The sequence below is a fragment of the Acomys russatus genome, chromosome 24 (genome assembly GCF_903995435.1).
Source record: "Acomys russatus chromosome 24, mAcoRus1.1, whole genome shotgun sequence".
NCBI lineage: Eukaryota > Metazoa > Chordata > Mammalia > Rodentia > Muridae > Acomys > Acomys russatus.
In genome coordinates, this window is record NC_067160.1 from 16,272,458 (window position 1) to 16,288,096 (window position 15,639).

Sequence of the window (15,639 nt, forward strand, 5' to 3'; positions counted from 1 at the left end):
ATGTATATGAGTGCTTTGTCATGTGTGTGTGTGTGTGTGTGTGTGTGTGTGTGTGTGTGTGTGTTCCTCTTGTATTATTTTGTGTATCCATTCCTTTTTCTGTCTTCTTGTTCAAATAAGCCATGCTATCCATGCTGACGGCTTCTCTTAATAAAGGCCTGTTGCCTTGGGAAAAATTGTTTCCTACAAGGACCGTGCAGACACTGACCCATTTCTTCTGTTGGTTTGGCTCCAGGATCAAATGTCCCCCATATCACTCTTTTAGTCTAATGCTCACACTTCGGCCTCACTTACAGCTGGCACTGGCATCTTCTTTTCACCTCAGCATAGGTGTGAAAGTGATAAAAAGACAAGAAAGGACACAGAGATGCATCGGTCTGTCTCACCTGCAGAAGTGAGGGTAGAGGTCTGGGCAGAAGCTCCCTTCTCCAGAGGGAGATGACTGAGGGGAAGACATTCTTAGACTCTAAATCCAGCCCATAAAAGGCCAGACTAGTGACTATTATGCCAGTATTTCTCCACATACCCCTTGGTACAGAATGTCCTTGGCCCTGGACTCACCCAGAACACAGATGCCATAGCTTTAGAGGTAGGTGAGGTAAGACCCAACTCCACAGATGCCCTCACACTAGGCATGAGACAACCTGCTGCAAATCCTCTCCTTGGGGGTTAATTCACACATCTTCAAATCTCAGTGAGCCAAAATACCAGTTCAAGCATGTGTGAAAAAGTAGTGACATCCTATACGTCTATCGACCAAGGGACTGTAGTAAATTCCAGAGGTTCATTTAAAGGAGAAGCTAACCAAGCTAGGGGTTCATCTCAGCCACTTGTGAGTCACAGCTTGTCTCTGATTCAAGCAGATCCTGGCTATGCTTTGGAGAAGTGTATTAAAAATGGAGTTATCTGGGCCCTTCAGTAATGTATTAGCTACCTTTCTGCTTCTGTGATAAAACGCTAGCGTCAAAAGCAACTTATAGAAGGAAGAGTTCATTTGGGTTTATGGTTCACCATGGCAGGGAGGCACGGCAGCAAGCTCAAAGCAGTCAGTGAACTGGAAGTGACACAAGGATTTAAACACTTGATCCTGGCCTCTAGCAAAGCCACTTCTCCTCAAACTACATCACCAGCTGGGGACCAAGTGTTCAAATATCTGAGCCAAACACCTGGGGGGGGCACGCCTATTCGAACTACTGAAGTGAAAAGAGCCAAATGGGTTTTTTGTTTTTTTTGGGGGGGGGGTTTCGAGACAAGGTTTCTCTGTGTAGCCTTGGCTATCCTGGACTTGCATTGTAGACCAGGTTGGCCTCAAACTCACAGTGATCCACCTGCCTCTGCCTCCTGAGTGCTGGGATTAAAGGTGTGCGCCACCACGCCCAGCTGCCAAACGGGTTTTAAAACATCCACATGGTGTGAAATGGTTATCTATCCAGTTACTCAACCAATTAGCTTGATCAATAGTCAAGTGTTGACACTATTGAGATGTCTTCAATGAATCCAAAGCCTTGTGCCAGTAGGTGTGATTGGACTTGGTGCTGTGAGCAAGCCATTATACAGACATGAAAGAATATAGGAGAAAATATTTTTGACATCTCTTTAAAAGTATTTCACACAAATCTGACTTACGGTAAAAATCAATTGTACCTATGCATTAAAACCGATGAACTCCTGAAACATTTACTTTAGGGAAAGTCTCTGAACTTTGAGATGTCTATAAAATGGTATAGATGATATGTCAGTCTCTATCTATTGGAGGTCATATCAACTGTTACCAGGGCAATGAATATCTTATTTATTTATTTATTTATTTTAGCTTAGAGAGCAGGTTTATTGACAATAATCTCATAAATAGGCTAAGGAAAACCTCAACATTTCTAACCCTAAAATGTTTAAAGGTTGCTCTCACTGGCAATTCCTCAACTAAACAGGGTAACAGGCTATTACAAAATTGAGAGTCACACTGAAAATTTGTTTCATTTTTAACATTTTTGCCAAAAAATTAAGTTATATTTAATTTTCACCCCTCTTGGGCTGGAGAGATGGCTCAGCCATTAAAGACTAGGCTCACAACCATAAATATGAATACCTTATAAAATCCCACATATCAATATTAACATACACTGCTTGAAGTAATGACTAATGATTAACATGAGCCTGAAGCTAGGCACCAGACTGACTTTTCCCTTTGCAATGTCATCTCTTCAATGAACATAGAGATATGTTATCCTTCCCATTTCTACTGTAAATCTCAATTGCAAGCTCTCTTTTTAGTTTCTAATTGTTTCCTTAAAATTTTGGACAGTCATGAAACTCCCATGGACTGCTTTTCGTTCTTGTATTACCAAGTTTCGGGGTTGGGGGTGGGGGGTGGGGGGGTCTGTTGCCATAGGAACCTGAAATGATGAGTCCAGGAAGCCAGTTAATATACTGCATAAGAAGATTTCAACTCATTTCTTCTGCATGAAGGCATTTTTTAAGGCATCCTTCTGTCTTAGCTTAGGTTTCATTGCTGTGAAGAGACCCCATGACCAAGGCAACTCTTATAAAGGGAAACATTTAATTGGGGCTGACTTACAGTTTCAGAGGTTTAGTCCATTATCATCATGGTGGGAAGCATGGCAGCATGCAAGCAGACATGGTACATGGAGGAGCCAAGAGTTCTACATCTTGATCCAAGGTGCTAGGAGACTGGATTCCACACTGAACAGAGCTTGCACATAGGAGACCTCAAAGCCCGCCCCTATAGTAACACACTTCCTCTAACAAAGGCCAAATCTGCTCCAACAAGGCCACACCTCCTAGCAATGCCACTCCCCATGGGCCAAGCATTCTGACACATAAGTCTACGAGGACCGTACCTAGTCAAACCGCCACATTTCCCCAGATGCTCAGTCCCTACCTGTAGTGTGTGAAGGAGAGGTCTCCAGATGTGACAGCCTTGCCCCCCTTTCCACTCTATTAGTCCAGCTTTGCATTTCTTTCCTGCTGTTTTGCTATACCATCTCACAGGTCCTCCAGTTGATCTTGCCTTTTTCTTACCCTCTGTCTATCACTGCCAATAAATTCTTTCCAAATCCCAGCTCTGTTCATGTTCAGCTCTGTTCAGTTCACCTGAACAAAACCCCCAGTGTTTTTCTTATTTCCCAGTTGGGTCCAAATTCCTGAACATAGCTTCTGGAACCCTCTATATTGCTTCTTCACTTTTACCTTTTATCTAATGCCCATGTTTCAGCCAGTCTACACCAGGAACTGAATTTTCCAGCTGCCTCATTTGTTTGGGTTCTGCCTGGACATTTTGAGATGTTCTGGTTGCATAGGGGTATCTGGGATATTTGTGCAGTAGAGGGGCACTTTCTAAACCATACCAAAGGCTCCATGGCAGCCCTGGGAATCATGTGATGGCGTGATACTCACCCATTTCTTTGCTATTGACCATTCAAGATTTGGGTTAGACATTACCTTCTTCATGACATAGTTCTTTGTGTGCCCTCTTCTGACCCTGTTTTCCATTTCCTGCTATAGCGATCTGTGCTTGTCTCAGTTCCCTTCAGTGCTGTGACCTCTTGGGAAGAACTCAACAGCAGCAGCCTTAACATCATGGACAGGCCGCTGTCTCTGGGGCATCCTCCTCCTGCCCCTAGCCAGCACGGGCTTGGAAAGGCAAGATGTCTTCATCCTCATCTGTTGCACATGTCCTACCAACCCGTGAACACCAGACCTAGATACAGGTCCAGGGTACCTGGCCTCTTTCTTTCAGGACACACTTTAATCACCGTGTCTGCTCAGACAGCCACATAAGCAGAGGGCTCTGGAACTCCCAGTAGAGTCACGAAGCAGAAGAAGTACCAAGCACCAAACAGACATAACTCAAGGGTGCCAGAAAGTCTTATTATTCTCAATCCACATGGGAGATCCCAGTATAAGCACACCTGGGATGTAAAATGCCAAGGTAAAAAATGACCAATCCCATAGTAGTGGCTTCCAATGACCGTGACTTAGATGACATTCTAGGCAAAGAATTCAAAAGGGTAATTATAAATATGTTCAAGGATTCCAAACAGGACATGAGTAAGTACATGAAGGAATTCAAAGAGGATATGAATAATCTCCTGAATGAATTCCAAGAAAACACAAGCAGCTGAACACAATAAGAAAAATCAAACTAGAATGTGAAAATAGAAATCAGCAAAAAATTAAAATTATTGAAAAACAAACAAACTGAAAAGAAAAACTCACTAAACCAAATTAAAAGCCTCAGTGGAAGTCTCACCAACAGTGTGGATCATGAGAAGGACTGAATATCAGGGTGTAAGGCCAAAGTAGAGGATTAGGCCATTCAGTTAAAGCCAATGACAAATTAAATAAATAAAAATAAATAACTACATATACATACATATATACATATTGGGACATACTATATCCACAAAACACTAAAAAAGACAAAAATCATGAACTGTGAGCATGAAAAGAGAAGAACCATATTCAAAGGCATAGATAACATTTTCAGTAAAGTAAAAGAAAAAGAAATCTCCAAGTCTCAGGAAAGAAATGCCCATCCAGATGTAAGATGTAAACAGAATGCCAAATAGACAGGACCAGAGAAGAAATACCCCATACCATATAATAGGTAAGAGTTCAAATATCCAAAAACAAAAAAAGGGTATTGAAAGCTGAAAGAGAGAGAAGGCTCAATGCAGGCCCAACAGAATAATAGCTAATTTCTCAATGGAAACTAAGGTCTGAAGAGTTGGAGCAAGGTACTTCAAGTCCTGAAGACCACAGATGCTAACCCATACTACTATACCCAGCAAAACTGTTTGTCATATTGGAAGAAGAAAGAAAATTTCCATTATAAAAGCAGCCGAAAACAATGTATGTTACTAAGTCACTTACAGAGAATACTGGAGATGGTACCTCAAATGAAAGAGAATCATAAATGCATCTAAGAGACTACAAGGAAAAAAAAAAGATACTTTAAGCAAATAAACACTAGCACCAAACACTCTAAAATCAACGAAATGATGGGAATTAATTAATACACACCTTCCAATAATAACTATGGATCTCAATAGATGCAACTTCTCAATCAAAGCACACATACTAGCAGCTTAGATCACAACACAGAACCCTGCTTATTTTTGCTGCCCCAAGAAACATGCCACACCACCAAATACAGAAACCACCTTAGTATGAAAGGACAGGGACAGGTCTTCCAAGCGTATGGAAAGAAGCAAGAGTCACTATTCTGACACAGACTTCAAACCAACACCAGCAGAAGGAGATAAAGAAGGCCACTTCCTATTAATTAAGAAAGCTACCTCAGCTTGAATGTCTCCCATAGGCTTATGTTTAAATGCCTAGTCTCCAGTTGGTGGTGCAGTTCATGATGTTACGGGAACTTTTGGATGTAGGAACTAGTTGGAGGAAGTAAGTCACTTGGGGTGGGCTTAAGGGTTTAGGGCCCTGTCCTACTTCCACATTTTTTTCTCTGTTTCCTGTCTGTGGATGAAGAGGTGACTAACTGGCTTCCTGTTCTTTGCCACCATGTTAGGCCTTCCCCTCCATTAATGAACTCGATCCCTATGGAACTGTAACTAAAATAGGTCATTTCTTCCTTTAGTTGCTTTTTTGCTACGGAGTTTTATCACAACAACAAATAAAGCAAGTAATACAGGAACAATCCATCATGAGGGCATTACCATCTACACTGCATTAAATAAAGGCGCATTCAGTTTCATAAAAGAAACACGACTAGAGTTGGCACCGCAGATGAACTCCAGCACTGTGACAGTAGGTGACATCTATACCCCACTCTTTCCAGTAGGCGTGTTATCCAGGGAAAAACTAATAAAGAGTGGAGCTGAGTGACACCATAGATTATATTAATCCAAAGAAAGACCAATTGGGATATTGTGAGAATAAAAAAAATTATATGTTAATTTAATTGTGAGCATAGACATTCTTTAAAAAATAACTCCAACATAATGTAAAATGGTACTATCATGTAAGAAAGTTATCTAAGGTGGAAAAAAAAAAGCATAGGATTGGTTTAACATGAGAACAGTAACATGACTTGGGTAGATCAGTGATAGACAGTGATAGAGTACTTGCTAGAACACGTGAGCTCTGGGCGCAATTCCTGATGCTGAATTTTTTTTTCTAAGACAGGGTTCCTTTGCGTAAGAGAGCCATGGCTGTCCTGGACTTTCTTTGTATACCACAGAGATCCGCCTTTCTCTGCATCCCAAGCTCTGCCATTAAAAGTGTGCACCACCACTCTCAGCACTTCTTTTTTTTAAATAAAGAAAATGAATGTAATTGCAGTGGCAAAATAAATGAGAAAAACCATAGGATTATTTGATTATACACTGGCTAAGTATTTCATAAAACTCAGTAACTTATAAGAAAAAAAAAAAACCTTCTTAAGATTAGAAATGAACGCCGGGCATGGTGGCAGCACTTGGCAGGCAGAGGCAGGTGGGTCTCTGTGAGTTCGAGGCCAGCCTGGTCTACAAAGCGAGTCCAGGACAGCTAGGGCTATTACAGAGAGAAGCCCTGTCTCAAAAAACAAAAACAAAAACAAAAACAAAAACAAAAACAAAGGCAAAAGATTAGAAATGAACAGCAAACACCATAATTAATAAAGAAAAATACTGAGGATTTTTCTTTGGGATTAGGAAAAAGATAAGAGCATGATCCATCAACGGCTCCTAATCAGTACTCTAAAGTTAGGTTCCAAAAAGGGCTCAAGGTCACTGCCCCTCTATCTGCCCTGCCCAATGCATTGACTTTGCATTTCCGGCAATCAAGAGATGAATTTAACCACTCATCGTTTGGATCTGGGTTGGACTTGTGATTTGCTTTGTTTACAAGAATGCGCTAAAATTGACTTTCTCTCCTCTCCTCTTCTCTTCTCCTCTCTCTCTCCTCTCCTCCTCTCTTCTCTCCTCCTCTCTTCTACAGATCTCTTATACTGTACCACTGCCTATGGAGAGAACAGCAAGTGGGAGACCACGTGTACAGCTAAGCTGACCCAGTATCTCAGCTGCAGCCCCAGTGTGAGAAGAACTCAGCCCAGATCGGCCACGCTGCTTAGCCGGTCTGCAGCTAATTGTAGATGCACACGTGCCTAGCTAAAAATCAATGGCAATACTACTCAGACACCCCAGAGACTTGTGAGAAATATCTGGTTGTTTGGAGGTAGGCTGTAAAGTAGCAGCCAAATGATGCAAGCAGGAAGTCAAGGCTATCAGGGTAAGAATAAAAATTGATAATTACAGATGATTCACTTGTGTGTGTAGAAGTTCCAGTAGTATTTACAGACATTATTGGAATTAGTGGGTACATTTAGCAAACAAACAGACAAATGAACAACAAACAGACCCACAAAAATCTTCAGTAACATTTCCTTAAAAACCAGCAACAAAAAGAATTTTTTTAAAAAATCTAAAACATTTTAGAAGGTTTAAGAGACCAGTCTCTGGTCCAGAGCACTTACTGCCTTTGCACAGGACTCAACCGACTTCCCAGGGTCCACATGGCAGCTCATAACCATCTGTGACTCCAGGTCCAGGAAATCTGATACCTTCATTGGGCTTAGTAGACATCATACTTGCATGTAGTTCCCAGACATATATGAAGGCAAGACACAGATATACTATAAATAAAGATTTAAAACAACATTTAAAATAACATCAAGTTATACAACGTCACATAGAGTCCAGAAACAGACTTATGAGCACTTGGTTAGGTAATGCTAGTGTTTTAGAACACCAGGGAAAGTCTCATCAAATAGGGCCTAGATAGTTACTCTACATGTGGGATGCATAAAGCTCTGATTGAGTGGAGAATCAAAGTGAGAGAGGCAAACAACAGGGCTTTCAGGAGCTTCTGAAAGCAAGGATCTGCGGAACTTCTAACCAAAATGGAAAAGACCGGCAAATCATACTGTACCGATTACACATTTACCTTTTTCCTTCAAAGGCATTTGAAGGCAAGCCACCTAGAGGACAAAGTATTCACAATGCATCACGGACTGTATCTATGTGTGTGTTCCCTTAAATTAAATAAAGTCGATCCACTTAAAACGGGGCCATCTCAAAGGAATTATTCTGAAATGGCCACAAAGCACATGAAATTGTCCAACATCGCTATGAAGGATGCGTAAGCTGTGATCACAGTGGGATTCTGATAGAGATCGATCAGAATACCTAGATGGAAAAGTCTGATAATAGAAAGCATTGGCAATGAGTGCAGAAAGCTGGGAACACTGGGAAGTCACCCACGGCATTATAGATTACTAGGCTTTCTCTAGAGAATGGTTTGGCAGTGGCTAGCCAAGTGAAGAAGCTCATGCTTTGCTGCATTTCAGTCCTAATCTAGGATCATGGCTATCAGAAAAGCGTGTAAGTAGACACCAGTAGACTTATGTGCAGCAACGCTTACAGTGGCGATTTCCAAAACAGCCCCCAATTTGTTAAAGGAACAGCATCAACTTTCATACACTAGGATACTGCGTGCTCACTCAAACACACACAATACATTTACACCCCACGATATAGGTGTGCGGCATCAATGGGACATTAGTTGAGATTTCTCGAGGTGTGATTCCGTTTCTGTGTGGCTCCCCAAAGCTGTCCAGGGTGGTGCCACACACCTGTACTCGTAGCACTCAGAAGGCTTTGGCTGAGGATGTGTTTGAGGCCAGTCCGGGATGCTTAGAGAGAGGCAAGCTCAGAAAACAAAGCTATTAAAGTGCCCCCAAACTTAACCATAGGAGGCAACGCTGAACTGTGGAGCTCTAATCACAGTCAAGAAAGTGTTTACAGTTAAGGTCATGAGTGTATGTGTCTTTGGGGACCTGCAGGCCTAGGGAGGAAGGGGGTGCATCCTGGGGGTCAGACAACATTCTATTCTAGACCACAGGAGTGTTTACATGGCGGTTGCCTTGTAGTGTACTTCATTGAGCTAAGTTGTCTGTTTCGTGCACACACACACACACACACACACACACACACACACACACACACACACACACACGTTTAAAGCGAGCTAGAAAACGTGGATGTAAGTAGATCTGAAGATAAACCAGCTTAGGAAGCGCCTGCAGCTCAGGAAACTGAAAGCAAGGTCTGCAGTGCAGATTTTTACAAAAGGTTCAACGCCCAGAACCATTTCTGTTTCTCTTGATGCCAAATTGCAGCCTGCTGCTTTCATGCACATCAGAGATGGCCATGCGGATGCCACTGAAAGTGGGTGGCTCAAAAGAGTAGTGCTCAGTTATAGATGGCAAGGTCTAAAAGGTAGTCAAGGTCGACATAAAACATAGCAAATACTGGAAACGGCAGAGGAAGGAAAAAAGAGATTGAAATAAGCCATCAGGGAGAGAATAAATATTGTCTAAATGACAAATAAAGAGCGATTTTATTGTAGGAGCATCATAGAGGGGGACTTACCCAAACCTAGAAGGTACAGCCTACCGAACACCTAACACCAACTCTATTTTCATCCCACGATATGGGAGATTGGCACGTGCAGGCACCTGCTGACCACTGTGTCTTTTTGTGGCACATGGCTTAGGGAGTGGTGGAAATTATTAGAAGAACTACAAGTACTGTTTGTTTCTTTGAGACACTGTGGGTATGTGGTCCAAGCTGGCCTTGACCTGGCACCCTCACATCTCAGCTTCTCATGGTGCTGAGATTACAGGCATGTAACACTGTGCCTGGCTAGAATCGGAAATGGTATTTTAAATGATTGCTTCTTATTTATTTATTTATTTATTTATTTATTTATTTATTTGTTTGTTTATTGGTTTTTCGAGATAGGGTTTTCCTGTGTAGCCTTGGCTGTCCTAGACTCACTTTGTAGACTGGGCTGGCCTCGAACTCACAGCAATCCGCCTGCCTTATGGGGCGGTATGAGATCTCTGATTCAGCCTTTCTGGATTATTGATTTTTGCTTTCTTCCTCTTTTTTTTTTTTTTTTTTTTTAACTAGGTGGTAATTGTTTTGTAAACATGAAGTTCCAGGTTATAATATATTATTACTTACTTGATGCAAGAATCACACCTGAATCCATGGCATTAGGAACCGCCCAAGAGAAAAGTCTACAGCCTGCCTTATCTGTGCTATAGTTCATCAACCACAGTGTCAAAACTACAGCAGGAGTTTACAGCTGTATCCCTGATTATACAGAACCTCTGAATTAGGACTTAGTGACTCTTTCTTTCTTTTAACCTTTATTTGTAGACACGTTTTAGTGGGAAAAGAATAAGCCAGGTTTACAATTACATTGTATGTGGACATGCAGGAAGTTATTGAACATTTTCATCCAACAGTTGGAAAAAATAGTTACATCAAAGCAGATTAATCAGTGATAAAGTGAAATTCCGAAGGCATGCAAAGAAAATCTGTATATTCTAGGCCTTTTCTCTCTCATCCCTTCATCTTTCTTGTTCTGGGGATTAACCCTATTCACGCTAGGCAAGTGCTCTCTCATAGCCTCACCCTGAGCATTATTTCTTAAGCAACTAAGTGGATTTTGTTTTGTCTGCTCTATTCTCAGGCCATATAAACTTTACCTTTTGAATGAAGATTTGGAAAAAAACGGAGGACATCTTTAAACAAATAAAAGACACAATGTACCTACTAAAATTGTCTATAAGTGTTTCTTATAACATTATAACCTCTGAGCTCTTTAAATGTCTCCGCTGTGGGACCCTGTCCTCTAGCCATTGGGTAGCCATTGCTATCTTGACCTCAGGGCAAGACTGGGCTTACATTTTCTTGTGGAAGCAGGAAAGGTGTGCAAGGCTGTGTATAAGACTCTGCTTTTCCATGAGGGGTTACCTATTGCTCTGGGGAGAGCTATTCTTGGTGGTGTAGTTGCCAGTAAACTGTCCATGCCACTGTTAGCAGCCCTTCACCCAGGCCATGCTTCTGTCTGTAAGCCCAGTTATTTTACATTAATTTATTTTGTTTCATGAGTGTTTTAGTTGCATGTATGTATATGCGCCACATGTGCGCCTTGTTCAGAAAGAGGGTGCCAGATCCCTTGGAACTGAGGTCACAGACATTTGTGAACTGACATGTGGTTGCTGGGAACTGAAGCTAGGTCCTCTGCAGGAGTAAGTGCTTTTAACTTCTGTTTCATCCTTCTAGCCTCAGGAAGCCCAGTTAAACTCTCTGGTTCAACAGGCTAGAGTTGGGTGGGTTCTTTTCTACAGTTTCCTTGTCTGGCACGTATAGGGGTTGGCTCTCACCTCCGTAGGAAAAGTTAACACACCAACTTCAATGGCTTGTTTCTGTTCAGAAAACATTTACTAATGCTCTCCATTACAGGGAAGAAAAACCTCTGATAATAATATTTTTCTAGATCTTAAAGCATATTTTCCTCAAATCACCTAAGTGTTTTAGAGAAAGAAAATAATAAGACCATCTGTTCTGGAGAAGGGGTCTTGGGGATTTTTGCTTTCACAGCACATAGCAACCTGTAAAAGGAACTTTTCTTCTACTATTTCAGTTGTTGTCTTGGAGGGTTACTGCCTCTGTCTGTTAACCCAGGCCTAGTCCTGGAGGCTACTAGCCTCTGTATAAGCTAGCCTAGGCCTAGAATGCTTTCAGCCTCTAAGACTTACTGCTGAACAAGCTCACCCTTTCTTGTTCTTTCTGGGCTTTGGGCTCACTGGTTCAACTCAGCTGTTCTACCTCAAACTCCTCTCCCAGCTGCCTTATTTAATCAGCTTTTCTCTTGGCCTCTGGATTGCTCTGGTTGGTCTTAAACTAACTCTAGCAATCTTTTCTCCTCATTCTCTGGCTCATTCTGTTTTCACCTGAGTTTCTCTCTCTCTCTCTCTCTCTCTCTCTCTCTCTCTCTCTCTCTCTCTCTCTCTCCAACTTGTCTCTATTTCTGTCCCAGTAAAACTGCCTCCTCCCTCTCCCTGCATTGCCCCTTAATTAGCTTCCCTTTCCTCTCTCTTAGAGTTCAGCATATCCTATTTGGTCAAATCTTCTCTGATTCGTCACTTTCTTTTTCTGCCACTCAATTAGACATCACCTTCAAACATGAGTGCTTCCTTCTACAAACTAACTTTGTCTTCATTGTTTGAGAGTAAAGGCATGTACCACCACGCCTGGACCTGGGCTTTTCTTTACCTGATACTTGCTCTATACCAGGCTGGCCTTGAACTTAGATCTGCTTGCCTCCTGGGTTAAAGGCGTATCTGTATTCCAGCCTGATCACACAGACCTAGAAGGTCTTTGGATGTGATCTCTTGCCAGAACAGCCATGTTCTGAATTAAAAATCCCTCTGCAACAACTTTCCACATTGTTTTACGCAGAGCTCAGGAAAGCTGCTTGTATTGAATAGAATGTCCTATAATGTCACTCCAGTAGGAATAGCTCAACCTCGAGCACAACATCAGAACTTATATCTAAGAAAAGTGGTTACTTATATGTCACATATAATTTAAAGTGATTCCCAGCCAGCCATGGTGCTGTAAATAGATGCAATTTCTCCATTCTTTTTTTTTTTTCTATGCCTTGGATGTTTGCTCTCCTAGGCCCTGAGCTAGGTCTGAGAAACACAGAGATGGGCAAGATGAGACCTTTCTTGGCCATCTTTCACACCCCATGGAGACAGCTGATCAGGGGGTTACAAGATCAGGCGGCCTGCACTTAGAATGGTCCACCTTCTCATTCTCCTCAACTCTGTTTTCATTGCTGGGGTGATGGGGTTCTCTTGACCAGTTAGAATAAACAGATGAAGACTCTCTCAGCGTCATGATGTGCAGCATTCGTTTGCCACGTAGAGAGCATCTGAAAGTCTTCGACTTTTATTTCTAAGCAGAAACCATGGACCACTCCTCCTGGAAACGGGACTCTCAGCCATGAAGCCCTGACCCAGGTGGGGAAATAGATGTAGAAAATCCCAGTGGGCTGGTTAGAGAAGAGAGTGATGGATACCGTTGGGTGGGAAAAAGAGACAAGGTATCAGATTTCACAACTGGCCTGCGGTGGGACTGTTGGCCTCTTCTGCAAGTGACAGAATCTTCAGGAATCCGTGCGTTGTTCAGCAGGGTTCAGGGTACAGATTGTGTCCGAAGAAGCTGACCCCATGACAGTGTGTTCTTATTAGTTTATCAGTTACCATGGTTGCCTTTGCCTGGGACACAGATGGAGCTGGAAAGCACAACTCAGTGCTGAGCAAAGGAGTCTCCTCTGGGTGAGGAGGAAAAAAAGAAAGGGTGGACTGAGTCATTCTCCTCAGGAGCACAGGCCCCAGGGGACAGACATTTGTAATATTGGTCTTCGCCATCCAGCACTTTGATTTGTCTGCAACAAAGAAAAGAGGGCATCAAACAGGGAAATCACACAAATACCTCAACCATCATCCCTGGTGCCCCTAAAGTCTTGGGGGTGGTCGGAACAGGGCTACACTCTGACCAGCTCTGAACGTCCTTATGTCTGGGGGAGTACCTTGGGTCTGGTAACGAAGCTTTTTACCTTCCTGGGCCTTGGTAAGTAGCGCCTAAAAAGTTGTGCCCATATTGTAACTTGATTTTTATATAGTCACGTGGTCTGTCTCCATCTGGTGTCCTCAAGAGGTGGCTCTGCCCCCTACGTCGTCTCTCAGTTCAGGACTATAACAAGCATTGCCTGCGTTTCTGGCCTCCAAGGTGATGCTGACAAATAAATGGACCAGGCCCCCCTCATCAGTCACTGCCAGTGTTAAGTAAGCCTGGAGAAGTGTTAAACATGGTGGGAGTGCCTGTCTACGCTTGGAAGCGGGCTCGTCCTTGTAGAAGAAGAGTTTTGAACAACTCACTGCCTTTATGAGTTCACTTCTGAGCACAATTCCTCAGAATGATCGGGAGACATAACATTTGTTAGTAGGTGACAATTTCAGCCTTTCTGGACAGAACAGATTCCCGTTTGGTGTACTCGCTATTGTGAAAAAAAGAATTGCTAGTGTCAATAAAGGTGGCAATATCCGGGTGGAGTATTTTTAGAAGCCTCTCGGAAAGTTTTGCCTTTTCTGTGATATCACAAAGGACCCCTTCTGTTTACAGTTGCTGAAAACTAAGAAGACAGATATTTACCCAAGTTTTCTTGGCTTCCTCTGCCTCCCTTGATATTCTAGAGTTCCCTGTGGATAGGGCCAAGAACACACAGTCAAAGCAAAGCACCAAGTCGTTAATTTTTAATTCAAAGTGATTTTGTGTTGAATGCAAGCAGATGCTGATAATATCAGAAGTCACAGCATAATTTTTTTGATCAAAGCGCTCAAGTGAGCCTGATGAAGCATGCATCTTGCTCGCCTTTGATAAACCACATCAATTATTCACCGTGAAGGCAGACATCCTGACATGAAAGCAACAGATAAGAGCCTAAGCACATGTTCACGAGGAGAGCAGAAGAGAGTGGGGGTGGGGCTGGGGGGGGCTGGAACAGGTATTAATAACAGAATTATTAACTGGAAACAAAGCCGGCAAAACGGCTTTACGGCCACTTTGAACTCACATTTAACTGGTTATAGTACATGGTGTCCTCGGGGCTACTCAACATTTTGGGCTGCTGACACCGTCTACGAGGTACTCGCTGCTTCTGAGGGAGACCGTCGTCTGAACCTGCAGAGAAGGAAACTTCACTACAAGCCTTGCTGGGAGTTGGCATAATGAACTAGGCAATGGCTCTTCACATAGATAGATGTATGTGGTAGAAGCCATGTCCTGCTTTAATGAAGTTTTGCTATTTCTAGGAGAAATGTCCTTAAACACACACACACACACACACACACACACACACACACACACACACACACACACCCCACACCATGCACGAATCATTAATCATAGCCTGGGTGCTGGCATCCATAACATTGCTGCTTATTTCCAACCTAAATCATCAGGCCGGAGTGACAGAAAGCAAACTGGTTTGCCCACACTGCCGAGGCACGAGCTGGTTGGTGGTCAGCCTCTGCCCAGAGAGGGTACCTGGAGCAAGAAAAGCCCCTTAGGGACAACAAAGCAATCTGGCATCGCTTACACCACGTCTTCTACTCAGAGTTCAAAGACATCTGGAGCACACATCCTCTCGGGGAGAGCAGATCTTTCAGTGGGATGCACTTTAGGGGAGCATGGCTTGAGCCAATATTTACTGAAGTGCTTTGAACCGTGCCACTGATCCGTGTGGTTCTGGAGGTGACATAGGGAGGAAGAGATGGATGATCACTCGATTTCACCGGGCAGACTCTCCCAGTTAGCTTTGATTCAAACTCTGGACCTAGAGTGCACTGGGGATTATGCAACCACATGGCAGATGAAGCCACGACTCAGTTCTCTTCTGAGCAAATGGGTGCTTTTTGGAGTCCTCTGTCCTTTCGGTTGGCTGTCTGAGTCAAGGTTTAGCAGTTCAGGCTAGAGAGATGCGTCAGCGACTAGAAGTGTGTGTTACTCCACAGAGGACCCGAGTTCAGTTCCCAGCCCAGAACCACCTCCAACTCCAGCTCCAGCACATGTGTTCTCTTGGGTGCTTGCACACATGTACACACACACACACACACACACACACACACACACACACACAGATATACACACACACCATAAACTCACACTTCACATACACATACATATAGAC

At 42.9% G+C, this 15,639-nt stretch overlaps 1 protein-coding gene across 1 annotated transcript in view; it reads right to left on the bottom strand.

Moving 5' to 3' along the window:
- Nucleotides 1-13,145: 13,145 nt before the first annotated feature.
- The window catches only part of Myo3b (myosin IIIB), a 334,536-nt gene continuing 332,042 nt past the window's right edge, over nucleotides 13,146-15,639 (bottom strand). The window contains exons 31-33 of the mRNA XM_051166432.1: nucleotides 14,524-14,630; nucleotides 14,103-14,149; nucleotides 13,146-13,335 (exon numbers count right to left, since the gene is read on the bottom strand). Of these exons, the coding sequence (XP_051022389.1) occupies nucleotides 13,197-13,335; nucleotides 14,103-14,149; nucleotides 14,524-14,630 (293 nt within the window). The 3' untranslated portion in view covers nucleotides 13,146-13,196. The remainder of the gene's footprint in view (nucleotides 13,336-14,102; nucleotides 14,150-14,523; nucleotides 14,631-15,639) is intronic.